Source organism: Lacerta agilis, chromosome 3 (genome assembly GCF_009819535.1).
Source record: "Lacerta agilis isolate rLacAgi1 chromosome 3, rLacAgi1.pri, whole genome shotgun sequence".
Lineage (NCBI taxonomy): Eukaryota > Metazoa > Chordata > Lepidosauria > Squamata > Lacertidae > Lacerta > Lacerta agilis.
In genome coordinates this window covers 105,154,416-105,175,303 of record NC_046314.1, presented here as the reverse complement: position 1 = coordinate 105,175,303, position 20,888 = coordinate 105,154,416, and the positions used below count along the sequence as shown (strand labels likewise).

Genomic DNA, 20,888 nt, shown 5'->3' with positions numbered 1-20,888 from the left:
TCCTTAACTGACAATACGGTGGGGAGAATGTAGGAGGGATGAAATCTTCCCTTATTTATAGATGTTTGACCTTTAATTTCCATCTGATGCCTTGGCAAGTATTCAAAGAAAGACACAGTTTTCCTTGTTGCCGTTAATAGAATTATAAATGCAGCGGACTTTTTTTTATGTTGGCTCCCGCGTGGCATTTTGCTGCAGTCTTCAGATTTGGGTAGAAGATAATTACATCATTTCTCCCATATATTTAACAAGGCTATAGAAGGAAGGGTGCTACTTGGTTTGGGATTTTGCACAGAAACAAGCCACTAAGGAAAGCCACGCTAGCAGAAGAAATTGTCCAAAGGACCTTTACCAATCCAGGCAGGAATAGTCTGGCTACTGGATCATTCCTATGCAGAATTGCTCAGAAATAGGGTTTGGGGAAGAAATTCGATTCACTTCTTATGTTAAGGTGAATCTGTCAAACTTGCATTTTCTGAAATAATATGAGAGATGAAACTCAGCCATCCTTCAAAACTCTCGCTTTTCTGAATCTTTGTGCTGCAGCTCTCCAAACATACAGTACTGTATTTACAAATATATATATATAGAGAGAGAGAGAGAGAGAGAGAGAGAGAGAGAGAGAGAGAGCTGAAAGTGTGTATAATAATGACTATGCTAGTGAAAATAACATACAAAACCCCATATTGTTAGGAAACATTTTTTTTTTTGGAGGGGAATATTGATATTAGTTAAAACTTAATACATACATGCATTTATTAGGAGAAATGTGACCAAAATGCTGAATTTCCATGAGGACCTTTTTTAATAAAATAAAATAAAATACAAATTTGCTACAAAAATGTGGAGAACTGAATTTGAGATTGGAAAAATGAGGAACTGATCGGGGCTCAGTAAGCCCTGAAACCAGAGACAGGCTCCAGTAGGATTAAGTGAATTAGACCAATAGGTGTCCAGTAGTCAAGAAGGTGGTTCTTGCAAATGCTGTAGAGAGAAGTGAGGGGCAGATGGGGCTTGTCAACCTGGGAAGGTAGCCCTTCTAGGAGAAGGAAAACTCTGATCCTAAACCTCCACTGCCTTGCAGGATATCTTCAGGAGAAGAACGGGCTAAGGATTAACCCCCTACACATATCTGGAGTGGAATTCCTAAGGCATGTCCCACCACGCTGACCACTCCTGCTGTGGAAACAAGACAGGACAATTCCTGCTTTGCAGGGGGCTGGACCAGACGGCCCTCAGGGTCCCTTCCAACTCTATGATTCCATGATTTATGAGAGAGTCCACGTGAAATTGTTATGGACTAGAACAGACTTATCCATCCTGAGTTTGGGGGTGATGGTTTTTAGCACAGGTGGAGCATTTTTTAGACATTCATTTGCTTTTGGCATGCAGTGCTGTCTCAGCTGGGTTGAATTTGTGTGGATTGGGCCCAGGAGGAGAGAGCAGGTAGAGACAGGGGCATAGAGGTAGCTGGACCACTGGAATAAGGGGGTCACTGGTGGTATTTTTTTACTGAAAATTCCCCAAACCCTGGAGCTGGCGTTAATCAGAACAAGCTGGTATCCCTTCTCAAAGAATACTCGGCATCTGCAAGGTTGCTTTGAGAATAGGATACGAGGGTTAAGGGCAGCAAGTTAGAGTGGGATTATGGGCTTGTTAGCAGCCCTTGTAACTCTGTGACACAGTTCAGCTTTGCTTCAGTAGCCATGCAGGTGGGTAGAGTTTTGCCATTGGTTTCTTGGAAAGAAATTTGGACTAAGATGCCCGCACACACAAACACATACACACACCATTGTGGCTCTGCAGATCTGAAATTGATAGCAAGCCTGGCGCTTTATTGGAACAATTATTTTGGTTCTTTATCTGCTTTAATAGTTAATGGGGAGAGCTGGACATTAAACTACTGTTTGGTCCCCGGGTAATGAATTTTGCATTATTATATTTGCCTTTCCTGAAATATAAACACTAAGGAGCCTCTTCTCAAATGGCTTATAGCCCGTTTTTGCATAACTAACACGGGAAGCTGAAAGAACAGTGGCTTTGTGGATTAGACAAAGGCAGGTCTAGTGTTCATCAACGCAGATTAATTAGACAGTTTTCTGAATCTCAGCTGGTGTTCGGGCCACGGGAAGGGTGGGCAGGGAGTCAAAAAGAGCATGGCTAAAGTGAAGCTCCTTTGAAAGAAAGGAGAAAGAGGGCAGGAGGGGAGGAGAATTTCAATTCTACATCAGATTGCTTTTCAGGTATCTCCTTTATACCAAGCTATTCCTCTAACCCATAGGTAGTGTGGCTTTCCAGGACAGCCTGACCACAGCGGTCCATGCATGCCTTGGTAACCTCTGGACTGTAACTCTTGATTTAGGATTCCCTTGTGTCTGGTCTGGATGCATTAGCCGGGCTGCTTGCAGGAGCAGGCTATTGGCAACATGTCTCTCCATCGCCGAAAGAGCTGTGTTAGTTACAATTTTGTAAGCAGGGCAGGATCAAAGTTATTGTGCTAATTCACAAAACCCTAAACAACTTGGACGCCAAATATCTCAATTCCTTATCCCTTATTCCTTATGCCCTGCTTTGATCACTGAGGTCTTCTGATGGGGCACTTTTGATGGTCCCGTGTGCCCCTGAACTCTGGGAACTGTAGCTCTGTTAGGGGGATAGGGGTCTCCTAACAACCCTCAGCAACCCTTCACAAACTACAGCCCCCCTGCAATTATTTTGGGGGAAGCCATGACTCTTTAAAACAGCATCATAGCATTTTAAACATATGGAGTGAGTGCGGCTGAAGTGCCCAGCAAGAAGGAAGGTGGAGAGGAAAGATTTTGCAACACAGAGATTTGGAACAAATCTTGTTCCCTGCCCTGCCTTTGAATGCAGTTGTCATCTCCATCATGATGAAACAGATTTAGAAGCTGCCCCACCCTGGCCTGATTTGGAAGGTGATTTTGACCACATAAAATTGTCCATTACATGTGAATGCATCCTTAGGTGCCTGGGGTGTTTATCAAGCATCCTCCTTGTCCTTGGAGTTTAAAAGGGGCTGACAGGTTTGCTTGCAAAGGATGCGCACTGGCAATTCGCCATCCAGAGGCAGGTCAAGAGATTTGTGGTGCAGTCAAACCGGATTATTGATGTCACATTTGTTACACTTCTTTCCCCTAGAGTTTTAAAAGGAAAAGGCATGAGAGGGGGTGGGGGAGAGAGACAGAGAGAGAGATGGAATGAATGAATACCAACACAGCTACTAAATAGATGATAAGAAGCTGCCTGGTTGCAAAATCAATTAGCTGCATTTGGTAATGCTATGTGCAGAGCGGCGCCCAAAATGGAGGCGAGGAACTTGTAGCTCATTTATTGTGACACTTCAGACAAAGAGCTCATGGCACTCGGGAGGCAGCAGAGAGGCTTAACCACATGACAGCCCATATTTATATCTCCAGACTGCTTCACCCACTGTCCTCGAGTGACTCGTCTGGACCATAAATAAATAAATAAAATAGTGGTGGTTGGGAGTATGTTAACATGACATTCCTTAAGCAGCAGCTAGCATTTTTGTGTAATACAAGTTGGAGCCATGCTGTTCAACACTGCAATATATAGCCTCGCCCGCTAACAGGAGTGCTCCTGTTCAACGTTCCTGGCAGTCAACTCTTCCTCGCTCCGGGATACTCTTGGCAACCATCTCCAATCTGACTACAGTTACCATCAGCCTTAGCCAGCAATAGTCAGGGAGGATGGGAATTGTAGCCCTACATCATCTGGACGGCATGAGTTTGGCTACCCTTGATCTAGGGCTATATTGCTCACATTTTGGGAGTGGGGGGGAGAGGGCTTTCCCACTTTGTTTTGAAGTATTTAGAGATTTTTTTGTGCAGCCACAAACTTTGAGGTCCCCTTGTGCGAAGGTCCCCCCCTTTTTTGCTACAGTAGGAGAGCCAGTGTGGTGTAATGGTTAAGAGCGGTAGACTCATAATCTGGTGAACCGGATTCGCGTCCCCGCTCCTCCACATGCAGCTGCTGGGTGACCTTGCACTAGTCATACTTCTTTGAAGTCTCTCAGCCCCACTCACCTCACAGAGTGTTTGTTGTGGGGGAGGAAGGGAAAGGAGAATGTGAGCCGCTTTGAGACTCCTTCGGGTAGTCATAAAGTGGGATATCAAATCCAAACTCTTCTTCTTCTACAGTACTGTAGTTTGCTGTTGCTAGGAGAGTTAGGATGGAGATTCTAAAGACCACACTTATCTGTTTTGGTCCTTGTGTATGGTTTGTTTTTTTAAATGATGATGATGATGATGATGATGATGATGATGATAATAATAATAATAATAATTGTTGTTGTTGTTGTTCAGTCGTTCCCAACATCAGGGTCTTTTCTAGGGAGTCTTCTCTTCTCATGAGGTGGCCAAAGTACTGGAGCCTCAACTTCAGGATCTGCCCTTCCAGTGAGCACTCAGGGCTGACTTCTTTGAGAATGGATAGGTTTGATCTTCTTGCAGTCCATGGGACTCTCAAGAGTCTCCTCCAGCACCATAATTCAAAAGCATCAATTCTTCGGCAATCAGCCTTCTTTATGGTCCAATAATAATAATACTGCTCTTTAAAGAACCAGAATATTTTCAGTACCCATGACCTATGCAGCCTATTCATAGGTGACAACTCCCTGGGCCCCTGGGAGCCCGAGCACCCACAAAATTCCCCAAGAAAAGGCCAGGCACCCACAAGTTTTGGTGCCAGGGCCATGCACGCTGCATGGCACCCACGGCCCCAGGCACCCACAGTCGCAGGGCCAAGTTCATGTGTGTTCAAAATTTCTTGATTTTTAAAAAAGTGTATGAAAGTTAAACTTGGCTTTCTGATTAAAAAGAGTGAAGGATGGATGGATGGACAGGTAGATAGTTTGTACATGCCAGTCTAAGTCTGTTGGAAGCACTCTGCTAGAAACCACAGGCATGGATAGGGCTTTATTTATTGGGTCCTGCTTGTGGGTTTTCCATAGGCATCTGTGAGAACTGGGTTGGTTGAGCAGATTGTATGATGCAGCAGACCCTTATTATGTTTCTATCTCAGGGCTGGAATGCATCCGTTAATCTTTAAGGATCTCAGGAAACAGACGTGGGATCGAGAAAGATATTTGAGATCTAGTTCCTAAGTAGACAATGCTGGAATCATGGTTCCACTAATTGTGGCAGCAGGACTTGGTAGCCGACGTTCATTTCTGCTAGCCAGCTGTGATATCCAATCCCAACATGATAGCGCATCTGCATTCGTTCATTCATTCATTCATTGCATTCATTAGTCGGTGCATAAGCAGGCTTGTCTGGGCAAAGCACAATTAGAACAATTTATAATCACTCGTCTGATAGATCCAACAGCACAACTGTAAAACAGGGCAAGTAATTAAAAAAGCGGAAATGATAATAATTTCAGGCACAATGATAAAACCAAGCACACTGTAACACCAGCCATTTGTCATTATTCCCATTTGTCAGATAAAATACCAGTTTCATCAGTAATAACTCAGCCTCTCTTTGAGTTAATGAACACTGGACAGCCTTGTGGCATGTGCGTTTTACTTTTAATGTGCAATTCACTTCAAAACATTTCATGATATTTAAAACTGGTTTCTCCCCCCCAAAAAAAGTTGCTTCCAGGCACGGAGGAAGCCGCCCGGCTATCCGGGGTGGCAAACCTGGAAGCACCTGGGGGTGTGGTTTCGTTCCCAGCTGCACATGTGTGCTGGGAGTGCTGTGCCACCGTCGGGTGAACCCCGGGCGGGGTGGCTTCACTCTGCGGCTTGCTCGGGGCCCACCGGCGGCGCGCAGTGCTATGGAGTGTTGCACGTCACCGGCAGGCTCCGAGCAACCCTGTCCGGGGCTTGCTCACCAGCTGGGCTGGTGATGTTAGGATCCAGCAAAGTTGCATCTCTGCTAGTCCCTGTCAGTGAAGTGGAGCACAGCTGATGCCAGGGCGGGGGGGGGGGCATGCAGAGACTCAACCCTCAGCCAAAGCTTGTAGTAAGCTACACCTGATCATCCTCCCACCTGCAGTAGCCAGTGGGAAGCCCCCCAAAATGGGACTTTCCAGGGCAGTATGCTAGAGGCTTTGAATCAGTGGGATCCAAAGACCTGTCTGCCCACCCCACCCCTGGCTGTACCTGCAGTAAAGATGGATGAGAAATCACCTCACCACATCCTAACATGACCAGCAAGAGTCAGCAAGGCTTCAAAAGGTGTGCCAATTCCACCGCTCCAGTCTACCCTGCTGGGAGTGCCCTGGCTGCTTTCTTTTTTTTCTTTTTTTTGGCTTAATATGGGTAGGATGAGTTTCCATAGGCTAGGTTTTGCTTCTCAGATACGATTTTTCCAAGTATGATCACTGAAACTCTTGCCATGGGGTTTCGGAAAGCTACCTGATGTTGTTTTTAAAAAATGAAACAAAATGAAACCAACCATCCAAAAAAATTGTGTTCAAACCAGACTATGGAGATGGAGATCTTTCATTCCCACTCAACAGAATCTTGAGGTTTAAACCCAGCAGCCTGCTTAATGCAACTGCAAAGAGATTCTACTTTGCTCTTAAGGACGCAAGACAAGCCAGCTGCATCAGGACAATAGTCTAGCATCCTGTTCTCATGGTGGCCAACCAGATGCCTGTGGGAAACCAGCAAAAAGGAATCAATCGCAAGAGCGCTTTGCATTCCTGTGCTTTCTGGCACCTGCCATTCAGAAGCATTGCAGCTTCCAGCTGTGGAGGCACAGCCTAGCCATCATGGTCAGTAGCCATCAATAGCCCTCTCCTCTGCAAATTTGTTGAATCCTTTTTAAAAGCTATCCAGGTTGGTAGGCATCGCCAATGAGTTATGTAGCTTCACTGTGCATTGCTTGAGATGTGTGGTGAGGAAAATCCATGATCTGGGAAGAAGATGCAGACCAGCTGAAGATGCAATCCAGTTGACCTAGATTGTGGGCTGGGTTTGTTAGCTCATTCATAAACCCCAACAAGGTTTTATTTAGTGATGTGAAACCCAATGAATACACAGGGAAGGTCTCTGTTCAGAAGTCACATCTCAACAACAACAGCAACAACAAAAGCTTGTTAACTGTGCAGTGTCTCTCACAAATCAGTGGCATCTTTCATAAGGATACTGACAAGCTGGAACATGTCCAGAAGAGGGCAACCAAAATGGTCAAAGGCCTGGAAACGATGCCTTATGAGGAATGGCTTAGGGAGCTGGGTATGTTTAGCCTGGAGAAGAGAAGGTTAAGGGGTGATATGATAGCCATGTTCAAATATATAAAAGGATGTCATATAGATGAGGGTGAAAGGTTGTTTTCTGCCGCTCCAGAGAAGCGAACACGGGGCAATGGATTCAAACTACAAGAAAGAAGATTCCACCTAAACATTAGGAAGAACTTCCTGACAGTGAGAGCTGTTCAGCAGTGGAATTTGCTACCAAGGAGTATGGTGGAGTCTCCTTCTTTGGAGGTCTTTAAGCAGAGGCTTGACAGACATCTGTCAGGAATGCTTTGATGGTGTTTCCTGCTTGGCAGGGGGTTGGGCTGGATGGCCCTTGTGGTCTCTTCCAACTCTATGATTCTATGATAGGTTTGCTGCATTAACTATGGTTGTGATCACGGGACCACCAAAGCAAGTTGTTGTTGTTGTTCCATTCATTATTTTGTCCACTGAAAAAACTAATCAACCCCATAAAACCATTGTCTGTATTTATATATTGCAAGCCGCATTTTAGTATATGGGGAAATCTCTCTTTCTGCATCCTCCCCCAATACTCTTCATGTAGTTGCTGTTGCCTAGACAAGACACAGGCCTTGGCAACAACTTGGGACCCACGAAGCTTATATTAGCCCACCAGCCGTAGAAAATGGACCAAGAGGAGCTTAAAAAGAAATCCTCCTTTTGCTTTGGAGAGCAAATACCTAGCTCAGTTGTGGAGCACGTACTTTCATGCAGGAAATCCCAGCTTCAGTCCCTGTTGAAGCTGTTGGAAGGATCGGGTGATTGCAACAGTCTCTGCCAGGGAAACACTACCAGCCTGAGTAAACATAGCTGGATTAGACAGGCAAAAAGGCAGACCTGGTAGAAACCAGCTAGCTATTGGGTTCCAGGAAACAATGTGGCCACAATATATGGTTAGGGTTATTTTTGATATAGTGAACACCATAGCAAGAGCCAGTGTGGTGTAGTGGTTAAGAGTGGTAGACTCGTAATCTGGGGAACCGGGTTCGTGTCTCCGCTCCTCCACATGCAGCTGCTGGGTGACCTTGGGCCAGTCACACTTCTTTGAAGTCTCTCAGCCCCACTCACCTCACAGAGTGTTTGTTGTGGGGGAGGAAGGGAAAGGAGAATGTTAGCCGCTTTGAGACTCCTTCGGGTAGTGATAAAGCGGGATATCAAATCCAAACTCTTCTTCTTCTTCTAATGTAGTGTGTTGGACAAGGACCTGGGAAACCAGAATTCAAATCCCCACTCAGCCATGAAGCTCACTGGGTGACCTTGGGCCAGTCACTGCCTCTCAGCCTAACCTACCTCACAATGTTGGTTTTTTTTTGGGGGGGGTGTTAAAGGAGGAGGAGGAGAACCCTGTGGGACACCTTGAGCTACTTGGAGGATAAAACAGAATATAAATGCAATAAACAAACAAACAAATGTCACACAGGCTTGGGCTGTGGCTCAGTGACAGAGCATCTGCTTTGTATGCAGAAAGTTCCCAGGTCCAATGCTCAGCATCTTCAGAGTAACAACATTTGGATGGCATCATATTGGCTATCCCTTACTTAAAGGCTTGGATCACCTAAGCATGGTGGCTTGGACATGTAGATTTATCATCAGCCATTAAATGCCACTGACAGAACAGGAACTCACAACATTATTTTTTAAAAAGGGTTTCAGTGGAAGAATTTCACACATTCAGCTGATAAACACCAAAGGCTGATTCACACATGCAAATTTGCTGCATTAAGTGATGGGTTAAATGACTGGGTGAGTCACTGCAGATCAAATTATTATATGTTACAGATTTAATATATTTCACAATAAACAAAATGGCCTGTGAGCTTCAAATCAGAGAGGAAATTTGTGACCCTCCAGATGTTTTTTGGGCTACAGCTGTCTTCATCCCTGACAGTTGACCATGCTAGGAGGGGCTGATGGGAGTTGGAGTCCCCATGTCTGGAAGGCCAGTGGTTCCCCAGGAGCTAAGAGCATGGCTTTGTGTGTTGAGCAGTTAAGGCTACAATCCTAACCACACTTAACTTGAGGGTAAGCCCCTGTTGAACTCAGTAGGACTTGCTGCTGATGAGACATGGTTAAGATTGTGTTGTATGTCTAAGGCGAGGCCATCCCTGACAGGACAACAAAGGAGACCAAGATTTGAGGGTGTCTGTCAGAGGGTCAGTGTGCCGAGACTATAATTCCTGAAATATTTCTTAAACCTAGTTTTCTTATAGAACATACATTAAAGAAAGAAAAGTTTAAGTCCAAAACACCTACCTAATTTTTTCTTTCTTTCTCTCTCTCTTACAGCGGGAACGACATACATATTTAGCAAAGGGGGTGGACAGATCACGTATACGTGGCCTCCCAATGATCGGCCCAGCACACGAGCAGATAGACTGGCAATAGGTTTCAGCACAGTTCAGAAAGAAGCCGTCTTGGTGCGAGTGGATAGCTCTACTGGGCTCGGAGATTATCTAGAGCTACACATCGTAAGTACCATCAGCAAAATGCAATGTTGCTATTTATCTGTGTGTTTCGATTCCAGCTTCTGCTATGGCTATTACAATGCTATCCTTTCCTGAAATTGATTTCCCGCCATTGAGTAGTGTTCTTTGGGTTGTTTCCTTTCTTTTCTTTTTTTTCCAAATGCGGTTAAGTGATTTATACATTTCAATCCAATTTTTGGAAGAGATTTTGGCATTGAGAGACTAATCCTATTGGTTAACAGCGAAATGAAGGATTTAAAACCATTTTAGCCCCGCTGACTTCAGTGGGATTTAGCAAGGCTGCAGATTGGGTTCTGAATCACTTTCGAAAAACCGGGGCTTCCCTTTTGGCTACTGCAGTGATTTTTGACACCCGAATAACTTGACGAGTTATATACTTGGTTGTGAGGATGGAGCTGTAATTAAGATTCAGGCATGCTTAGAATATTCCAGTCACTTGGTGCATATGTATTTTTTCCTTACTGAAAGCCTCACAGCTTTTGACAGGCAGAATCCTCCTTCCAAATCCAATCTGGAAAAAAAGTAAAGTATCCTGATTCATTTCCCTGAACTCTTAAATGCCAGAGACTGCACTGAGGTTGCCGGTGTTTCAATGCATGTGTGATGCACCCTAGACAACATTAAGAGGAACTAAAGCTCTGATCTGTGGTGAACATATCACATCCACACTGGAAAGGGATTTATTATTGCCTCACTGTGGGAGGGGGCTGTACCAGCAGATCTGAAGGAGGCGGTGGCATGCCCATTCATTAAGAGGACATTCCTGGACCATGAAGTGTTTGACAACTTTTACCCAGTTGCTAATATTCAGTTTGGGGCCAAGTTGCCCGAGAAGGTGCTTGGATGGACTTTCAATGTAACTTCAGGCTTGATTTGGGGACTGAAATTTCCCTGTGCTGGGAGAGGGTCAAGTGGGCTGTAGATTTGGCAGCTTTGGATACTTTTCTCCACTTCTGGACCACTGCTGGGAGATGGGGGGGGGGCACTGCCTTGCTGCAGTTTTGCTCCTATATCCAGAGGCATCGAGTGACTGTTGTTTGGCCTCCCGGTGGGAATTATCCCATGGTTTTCTGTACAGCTCAGTCTTGTCACCTTTGCTGTTTAACATCTATATGAAGCCACTGGGAGTTGTCATCAGGAGATCTGAGTAGAGATTCCATCCATATTCCGATGGCCACCAGCTGTATCGCTGTGTAGCATCAGTACCAGGTGAGGCAGTGCAGGTGCTGAACCATTGTCTGGAGGTGATAATGGGCTGGATGTTGGCCACTGAATTGAAGCTGTATCCAGACAAGATGGAGGTTCTCTAGGTGAATGGTTTGCATATATGGGAGCAGGTAAAATTACCTTTTGGGGCTGGGGGAGGAGTCACATTTCCCTTGAAGGAGCAGGCACATGGGTGTCATAATTTGTCAATCCCAGCCTATGCCTGGCTTCAGAGGGTGTGCCAACTCTAGCCATTTCTGTATGGCCATTTCTGGACAGGGGTAGCCTAATGATGGTCAGCCATGTTCTTGCTATTGTAATGCATTCTGCTGTTAGTGCAGAATGCAGCCTGAGTCCAGTCCAAAATAGATCTGTGGCGGGAAACCATCCATAATCCAGGATGCGTATCATCCATTTTGAGAGGTAACCATCATCCTTGTTATCAATGATAGTAACATATTGCAGTTCAATTTATATGAACGTCTGGGGAGGATATATTAGTCCTAGCAGATTTGCAAAGGAATCTGTCAGAGGAATGGTAATGATCGTATTTGTCCGGGTGCATTGTTAATCCTGATGAGAGCCGACTGATCTCGCCATTACTGTGCAGTGATAAATTTTGAGCAGAAAACACAGTTGTCACCCTGAAAAGTCTAGCTGGGCAATTTCAAGTTGCCTTAGAGCAAATAAGTAGCAGTCACCATGGAAAGTGTCTGGATTTTTATGGCATCATAAATAAATGATCAGTTGAGATAAACTTAACTAGGGCAGCTGGGGATTTTAGCAGTTTAGATTAATCTCAACTTTGTTAATATATTAAGTTTGAGTTTGATTTAACAACCTTACTACTTCATTTGCCGAGGGTGGAATAGTTCCTCTTGCAAGAAATTACTTATTGATCTATTAGCAATTTACACTTTTACCCTCGCAAAAAAACGTTCTATGGTGATTATTCCCAAATTGCATTGTGCCATCCTGGTGAATTATGTTATTTCCTCTATTGCATGCAACACTTCCCCAACCTCCCAAGCTTCCCCACATCCCTCATATTCATGCCTGCCTATTTTGCCTGCAATTACACTGACCAGCTGATATAATGCAGCAATCTTAGGGGCAGCTAAAACAGCATGGCAGGACTTGGTTCTAAATTTGCTGTTGTGCTCAGGTCCTGTTTGCAGGCTTCCCATGGGCATCTGGTTGTCTGTTGTGAGAACAGGATGCTGAAATAAATAGGCTGCTGACCTGATCCAGCAGATGCCCTTCTTAATGCTGCATGGACAATCTAGGGTGGTAGAAAGGTGGAGATTTTTCCTTTGGAATCTGCGGCTTGAATTGCCACGTAAAGTTGCACCATCTTGAGAAGATAGGAAGGGCATAACGTCCTGCTTACACATTTCTTCAGAGTAAAATATCAGCATCTGAAGATGCCTTTATAGAGGGAAAGGGCCATAACTCTGTAGCAGAACACAAGATCTGCATGTAGAAGATCTCAGTTTCAACCCCTGGCATCTCCAGGCAGGTCTGAGAAAGACACTTGTCAGTCTAACCCTATATTGTCACTTGTCAGTCTAACCCTATATTGTCTATTCTGACTGGCAGCAGTCCTTTGGAGTCTCAGGAAGAGGTGGCATGACCTGCCACTCGATCCTTTATTAACTAGAGATTAACTAGATATATGTTACAGACCAGTGTTATACATTTCTGCTGTGTGCAGTTCCTCACAGCGGCGGAAGAAGCTGCTCAGGCATCTGGGGGGGGGGTGTGCCCAGGGGTGGGGCGAGCTGCCCATAGGGGAGGGGCGCACCATGGAGCCTCCGGAGCCTACCTGCCTCCTTCTACTCAGCTGCCCAGGAGAGACACGTGGCTTGGGCACACTGCGGGCCCCACGGTGAGTGCTGCTCGGCATTTTGTCACCCCCCTCAGTGGTGACACTCGGGGCGGACCAACCCCCACCGCACCCCCCTTCTTCCGCCCTGGTTCCTCATTCATTATATATGTTTTAACAAATCCACAAACTTTTGCTCTGGAAACAGACAGCAAGTTCAATCAGAGGAATAAAAAACGGACCTACACATTTTACAAAGATTGATGTGAACCTAACAGAATGCAAGCTGATGGTAATTTGCTTCCTGATTGCTACTTGACCATTTGAATCAGCCTTTAATGCTAGACTAGAAACACAATTTACTTACCTAGCAATAGTCCTCCCAGGTTAACCATTGCTGAACAGGGAACATTTTAAAGCACCCTGTAATTTATTACTCTTCCAAATCTTCAGCACAACAGACCGTAGAACAAAACCGATTTTTCTGAGCTGCTCCGTAATTGTACAGAATAACTTTAAATTTCACGGGAATTGACATTAGCACAGATTTTTTAAAAAGAAGAAGTTTTGAACCCTATTAGCAAAGCTTCTAAAGTTCTCTTTCATCTCAAATTAAGTTGAATCTCAAATGAAAAGGCTTGTCGACACAGATTCCGAAATTATTACATGTTATGCAAAAATATGTTTATGTGTTTATTTGCATGCATACCTTTGGTTTGATGGTTTATTGAGGGCACTTCTGTTTGGAGTTGGAGAGAGTGTAGAAGTAAAATGGGATTTCTAGGCACAGTCCTACTTAAGTGTCCCTGGCACATCAGGCTTCTTTTCCATTGTGGTGTATTTGATGGCGTGCTCTGGTCCATGGGGTCACGAAGAGTCGGACACGACTGAACGACTGAACAACAACAACGTATTTGATAGTCCAATATTGTGGCCTACTAACTTGTTAGTTGGCGGTTTCGAATCCCCGCGACGGGGTGAGCTCCCGTTGCTCGGTCCCAGCTCCTACCCACCTAGCAGTTCGAAAGCACATCAAAGTGCAAGTAGATAAATAGGTACCGCTCCAGCGGGAAAGTAAACTGCGTTTCCATGCTCTGCTCTGGTTTGCCAGAAGCGGCTTAGTCATGCTGGCCACATGACCCGGAAGCTGTATGCCGGCTCCCTCGGCCAGTAATGCGAGATGAGCGCCGCAACCCCAGAGTCGGACATGACTGGACCTAATGCTCAGGGGTCCCTTTACCTTTTAAGGTGGAGTTACCGGTATATTAAATTCAGCAGTAGTGATCGCTTGCCAGTGCACAAAGCATTGCAGTGTTAAAATCCAAATAACACAGTTCTATTAAGAATGGGGAAAAGGTTTGTTTGGCATCAGTGCTTTAGCTAGATGTGACAACTGAAGTTAGCATTTGCAGTCCTGCCTCGGTACCTCTGAATCAGCACAGGAAATGAAATCAGATTATTAGGCATTGATAGGCACTACCTTTGCTGCCTACATTTTGCGTTGAGCAAAGCCCAGATTGAATTTGGGTGGGGGTTTTCTCCCTGAGAGGAAACATTTGAGGAGTTTTGAAGGCAGACTTCTCCTCCACACACAAAGAATTAGAATATATTACATACTGATGGTTGGTAGCAGCCTAGAATAGTCTTGACTTATTCTGGATCTCTTGTCAGCATTTTTATTTAATACATAATAATGCAGAAGGGGGGGGGGAATCCGGTTAGCTTCCCATGTTCCCATAGGGACACACAGCCCTCCTGCAGTGGAGAGGCAAGCACCACACAAGGGAGACATTTGGGGAGATATGCTAGGGTCACTGGGTCAGGCACATCAAACTTTATATGCTTCACAAACTCTATCTCATTAATCTTGAATGCTGTTCCCCAAGTGTTGCATAACAGGGAAGGAGGATTTACGTAAGAGTAACAAATGGGTATGCTAGGAGTTGAACCTGGGTTTACACCCTTAGCTACTATGCTGCACCAGTTTCTTGTTAAGCAACTGGCTTAGCTTCCAGGAATCCCCCCTGCCCTGTCCTGCTGTGAGCCATGGGACTAAAATATATCCTCTTTCCCCACAAATTGCTTGTACGTGATAGACAAGAAACATTTGTGACATGTTGAAGCAATTGGACTGTGTGAACACACAGGAGGGTATGATCACATGAACAGATGAAGATGCCTATGATTGGTCCATCTAATTTTGTATTGTCTAGACGGATCAGCAGCTGTTTTCCTGGGTTCCAGACAGGAGTCTTTCTGCAAAGCAGATGCTCTAGCACAGGCATAGGCAAACTTGGCTCTCCAGATGTTTTGAGACTACAGTTCCTATCATCCCTGACCACCGGTCCTGTTAGCTAGGGATGATGGAAGTTGTAGTCCCAAAACATCCAGAGGGCCGAGTTTTCCTATGCCTGCTCTGTTGTTGTTCAGTCGTTCAGTCGTGTCCGGCTCTTCGTGACCCCATGGACCAGAGCACGCCAGGCACCCCTATCCTCCACTGCCTCTCGCAGTTTGGCCAAACTCATGTTAGTAGCTTCGAGAACACTGTCCAACCATCTCATCCTCTGTCATCCCCTTCTCCTTGTGCCCTCCATCTTTCCCAACATCAGGGTCCACCACTGGAATTCCAAGGTCAGCTAAGTCATGGGAATTGGTGAGACCTGTCTAATTCTAGTGTAGACAGTGGGAAAACAGGACGGGGTAAATTCATGGGAAAAGTATGGTGCTTGAACGTTTTGCCTAGGAATGGACAACAACCATCAGTTAATATGGAATACAATTTTCATATCTTCTCCCTTGAGAGGTGCATAAACACTCAAAGCTGCAGAAGCTTGTGGGCCTTCCCACCAGCGAGATGAGCACTGCATCTTGGATGAAATATTATTAAGGAGCCAAAGGAACCAGGATTCCACTGATGAACACAGGGACAAATTTGCACCACCCTAATTCTGACTCCAAGGCTTTCTGCTTCAGTCCCCTCTCCCTTCATTGCATACCTGTATAGCCAAAGACTCTTCTCCACTGATGGTGTTTTAATCTGCAATATATGCTGATTTACTCTGCAATATACTAACCTCCCAAACTGAACAAAAGCCAAGAGATCGTTTATTCTTTTGGTTAAAGTTATCCCTGGTAAAATGAGCACATTGTCACATGTCACCCCGATCTCTGAGCAGTAAGAGACTCCAGGGTTCTCGCACTTGCCTAGAGTTTGGCTTCCTTGGAATGAAAGTCAGAGGAGACTGTTGTGTCTTTAGAATACATGGCAAAAGAAGACCCACCCATTTGTTTTATACAAGGCACAGAGCAAAATCGTTTGGTTTTGCTAAGTGTGCTACTTACCTAGTCAACCACTTCGATAAAGGGACTGCTTTCAGTCATTTGTTCATTTCATTTTATTTGTATACCACTTTCCCACAAAACAAACGATGCTCAAAGCGGCTTACAACAAAAAAATAGAGATGTATTTTACGCAAACACTGCAAAAGAACCGATTTCATAATAACATAGCAAAACAATAGCAAATACAATAACGCCCCCCAAAAAACCACATTCCAATACTATAAATATAACAAGATTATTTAAGCATCATGCAGCGCTCAGTAGCAAAAATGGCAAGGGAGCTTCACAGTTTCTCCGTAGTCCTAGAAACAGCCCTCCCATGATGTTGCTCAGCGTCCCTCTCCTGCAGCAACTTCTTATGAAGCTTCCAAGGGCAACACTGCTCCCAATATGTTGATTGCCTGGTTGGGCAAGCTTGCTCTCAAACATTCCACCCCTACAGTTACAGGATCCCAAGAACTAGAAGGGTCTCAGGGCATCATCCAGACTGACCCCCTCCGAAACTCATTAACAATATGTTCCAGCGTGCCCTTATGCTTCAGCAGCAGTCGTGTGTGACCCAGGAAGCAAAAAGTGTTCTTATTCCCTTAATTACTGGCTGGGGGCGGGTGGCATTTGCAGTGGGACTGAAGCGTACAGAGGAGGTTAAACCCTTACAGCCCCAGCTGTGATCCAAATTAAGATCTTTCTCCCCAGTGCTGCAATTAACATTAGAAGCCACATGCCCCTGAGTCTTCTGCTCATTGAAATTAAAATGGAGCCTGTATGGTGGGGCAGGTTAGCGATCTGTGATGAATGAGTGTGTGTGTGTGTGTGTATCCATTGTTAGCCGCAGGCCCTTGCAGAGCCAGGCAGAGGCCCGGGCCAGGTAGATAATGTGCCCCCCCCTTTTTTACCCTGGGGATCTCCGAAGTCTTATAAATAAGTAAGTAAGTAAGAAATAATTTTCACAAAAAGTTATGCTGACAAATAATTTTATTTCAAGGCTTGAACCGTATCTGCATAAAAAGACAAAATGGAAAATATAGATATACAATAGTGCTTTTTAAAAAATACATAGGGAAAAGGATTATTTTAAGTATTTACATTTAAATAATGGTGAGCGATTGTGAATATGCTGACCGAGGCCCCTTTTGGAATCGGTGGCCCGGGCCTAGTGGCCCATATGACCCCCCCCCCCACCTTCTGATTGGGCCTGGTTAGCCACACTCAGAGTAGAGTCATTGCAATTAATTGCCGTTCTCAATGTATTTATATGCTGCATTTTCTGTGGCTTGCACCGAAATAAAAGTCTAAATACAGCGACAATACACATAAAATATCACTTCAACATTAGAAGAAATAATAACCAACAACGAACAGTTCCTTTAATGCACATAAGCATTTAAATAAGTGCACACTTTCTGTTACGTATTGAAGTTCTCACCCTAGGCCACTAGGGGTGTGTGTATGTAGTTCATTCTGCTGCAGTTCTCACTCAGGTCCGCACATGCAAATGAGGGATTGAAAGTGACGTTCATGGATTGGGTAACCACAGAAAGTTGTTACTGTTGCTTGTAGCTGAGTTCTATATAAGCAGGCTGCTGAGCCCTTCATTCCACTTCTGTTCCAGCCTGAGAATAAACAAGAACTGTTGGAGAATTGCTGTGTCGTCTGATACGTTCACCCACTACTTTACACTTTCCTCCGAGATCAAGTCAAATTATCTATTAAACAACTCCCTTTCGAAGGGCTGGAGGGTGGGGCAACCCAATTGAAACCATCCATCTGCTGATGGCAACCACAGAGTCTTTCCCCATCACCTTACTAGCCTGCAGTCCTTCCTCCGGTAACAGCTTGGCATAACTAACTTAAGTCCCTTAATTTGAGTAAAACCTAACTGGAGGCGACTGCTCAACATCCTTGATAAAGTGCTGAGATCATATTCACCAGCACATTTGATGGCTGAACATATGAAACTCGCCAACACATCGCATGGCACCTGGCAACGGGAGTGGGGGGTGGCGTGGGCACCTGACAAGTTGTTGTTGTTGTTGTTGTTGTTGTTGTTGTTGTTGTTGTTGTTGTTTGTTTTATGTCCTTCCTGGTGGAAACCCGTTTCCCCCAGCTTTTGTAGTGATGGGGGATTGCAGAGCACTGGCCACAGGACCTGGTGTCATTTGATTTTAAAAAGCATTGTGTGTCTGGCTCCCCTCCATCTAATAATAATAAGAATAAGAATAATAAGAATAATAATAAATTTATACCCCGTCCATCTGGCTGAGTTTCCCCATCCACTCTGGGCGGCTTCCAACAAAAGATTAAAAATACATTAAAAACTTCCCCAAACAGGGCTGCCTTCAGATGTCTTCTAAACGTCAGATAGTTGTTTATTTATTTGACATTTGATGGGAGGGTGTTCCACAGGCTGGGCACCAATAGCATATGGTGTGTGTGTGTGTGTGTGAGAGAGAGAGAGAGAGAGAGAGAGAGAGAGAGAGAGAGAGAGAGAAGGGAGCTGCTGTACAAAGGAAAGAGGCTTATGAAATAATATAAAATAAATAGAATTTATTAGAAGAAGGAGAAGAGTTTCTGCTCTGAAATGTTCCACTGTTGCCCTCGGAGAATGGCCAGAACTTGAGAGCTTGAATAACTCCTGGCCTTGCTATGCTCACTTCCCATGCTCTTTTTGGAATGAGCCCAGGACCCACAAGGTAACGGTAGGTGCTGGGTCTAGTCTCGAAACAGCATCTGACCCAGATACCAGTTGTTGTGGTGGTGGTTGTGGTGGAGAAAATCCTTTCTATTTCTACTCCACAATTTTGAAAACGATTTATTCCCATTTAATGCCCGCTTGATCAGTGAAGTGGGGGTGTGGGTTGGCGGGGAGAAGAAATCTTTCTGCCTCCAGGTAAAGCCATCAGTTATGTCGCAACGCGAGCTGTTAATTGCAAAGGTTTTGTGTACATGTCTGCAAGTTGCTGTGCTCAACCAGCAATAACTCTTGTTTGGAGCAGTGTCAGGGGATTGCACAGTTGCTTGGTACAGCTTGATTTGCTCTCCCCGGATCAGTTCTTTAGAGCGTTCAGTGTGCTATTTTTCCAATGCTCTAATTGGCTATGTATGATGGCAGACCGTGTGTGTGTGTGTGTGTGTGTGTGAATACCTGTTGCCAGTTATATGTTTGCAGCCTAAAATAAGATGGGTGTACATTTTCACAGAGGCAGATCTTGTAGTGGGGCTCATGAAAGGTACCAAGGAGTATATGAAAAAAATGGTAAAAGCTATCAAAGAGCAGTCAGCAAATAAATAGCCAGAGAACTCAGTGCAATAAATGAGTGTTGCAATGATTCCCCCCACCATTTAAATTAATTCTTATTGGTTCCCCTTGTGTGTGTATGTCCTATCTCTCTTTTTAAATAAGCAGACCAGAAGGCAGGCACAATAAATATACGATAAAAATGCAAATTTAGATAAAATATGTGGTTCGTTTTTATCCAGTTTAAAAGCAGAGGTGGGGAAAATAATAATGATTTAGAACAATGGAGGGCAAGGTAAAGAGTGAATTTTTTAATGAAATCATAGTCTACATGAGGATGCTGTTCCATATGTAACATGCCCAATCCATTATGCCATATTTACAGAGCGAATGTTTGTGTAGGAGTATGAGCTGTTCGTGCCTGGATCTTTTTTGTCATCTACAATATAATTAGTGCTGCTGTCACGATGAATCTCGCAGTTATTCATTATGCAGGATCCCTTAAATGTGTGAAAGAAATGCTTGATCTAAAGTGCACCGAATTCAGTAAGAAGAATCAAATTGTAATGGAAACTAGGCTTCCGATACTCAAAGGCCCAGTTCTGTCCAAGGTGCTAATTCTGTGACAGGCCTGTACTAATTGAGATCCCAACCCTCCTCTGCACATGTTGCAGCTTGTCAATATCCTTCTTGAATTGTGGTGCCCAGAACTGGACACAGTGCTCCAGGTGTGGGCTGACCAAAGTAGAATAGAGTGGTATTGTCCTTTCCCCACTGCTTTTCTCTCTATACACAAATGAATGTACCTCAACTGATCCATCGGTTAAGAGCTTGAAATTTGCTGATGACACAACAGTTATTGGGCTTATCCAGGAGGACGATGAATCTGTGTATAGGCGGGAAGTAGACCATCTTGTTTCGTGGTGCACCGAAAATAATTTGGTACTAAATGCCCAAAAGACAGTAGAAATGGTAATTGATTTCAGAAGGCACTCTTCCGTTCTGCCACCACATTCCATTCTTGGTAACATGGTTGTAGTAGTAGAGTCCTTTAAGTTCCTGGGCTCTATAATTTCTTATAACTTAAATTGGTCAAGCAACATCAATAGTATTATTAAAAAGGTCCACCAGAGGCTGTATTTCCTGCATCAACTAAGGAAATTTAAATTGTCCCAGGAAGTGTTGATCCAATTCTACAGAGGCATCATTGAAACTGTTCTCTGTAATTCTATAGCAGCTTGGTACGCTACAGTCTCCAGGAGAGACAAGAAAAGGCTCCAACCAGCTGTAAGAATTGCAGAAAGGGTAATTGGTGTTAGCTTGCCTTCAATAGAGACAATTTATGCTACCAGAGTTAGGAAGAGAGCAGAGAGAATTGTAGCAGATCCTTTACATCCCAGTCATCATCTGCTTGATTTACTTCCATCTGGATGTTGCTACAGGACTTCATATACAAAATCAGCTAGGCACAAGAGTAGTTTTTTTTTCCTTGTGCCATTAAATTGTTAAATTCGTAGTTGTATAGCTGAAGGGGAGG

At 44.4% G+C, this 20,888-nt stretch overlaps 1 protein-coding gene across 1 annotated transcript in view; it reads left to right on the top strand.

Moving 5' to 3' along the window:
• Positions 1–20,888, top strand: part of NRXN1 (neurexin 1) — a 933,637-nt gene that overhangs the window by 689,642 nt on the left and 223,107 nt on the right. The window contains 1 exon segment of the mRNA XM_033145071.1: positions 9,541–9,722. Coding sequence (XP_033000962.1) covers positions 9,541–9,722 — 182 coding nt within the window.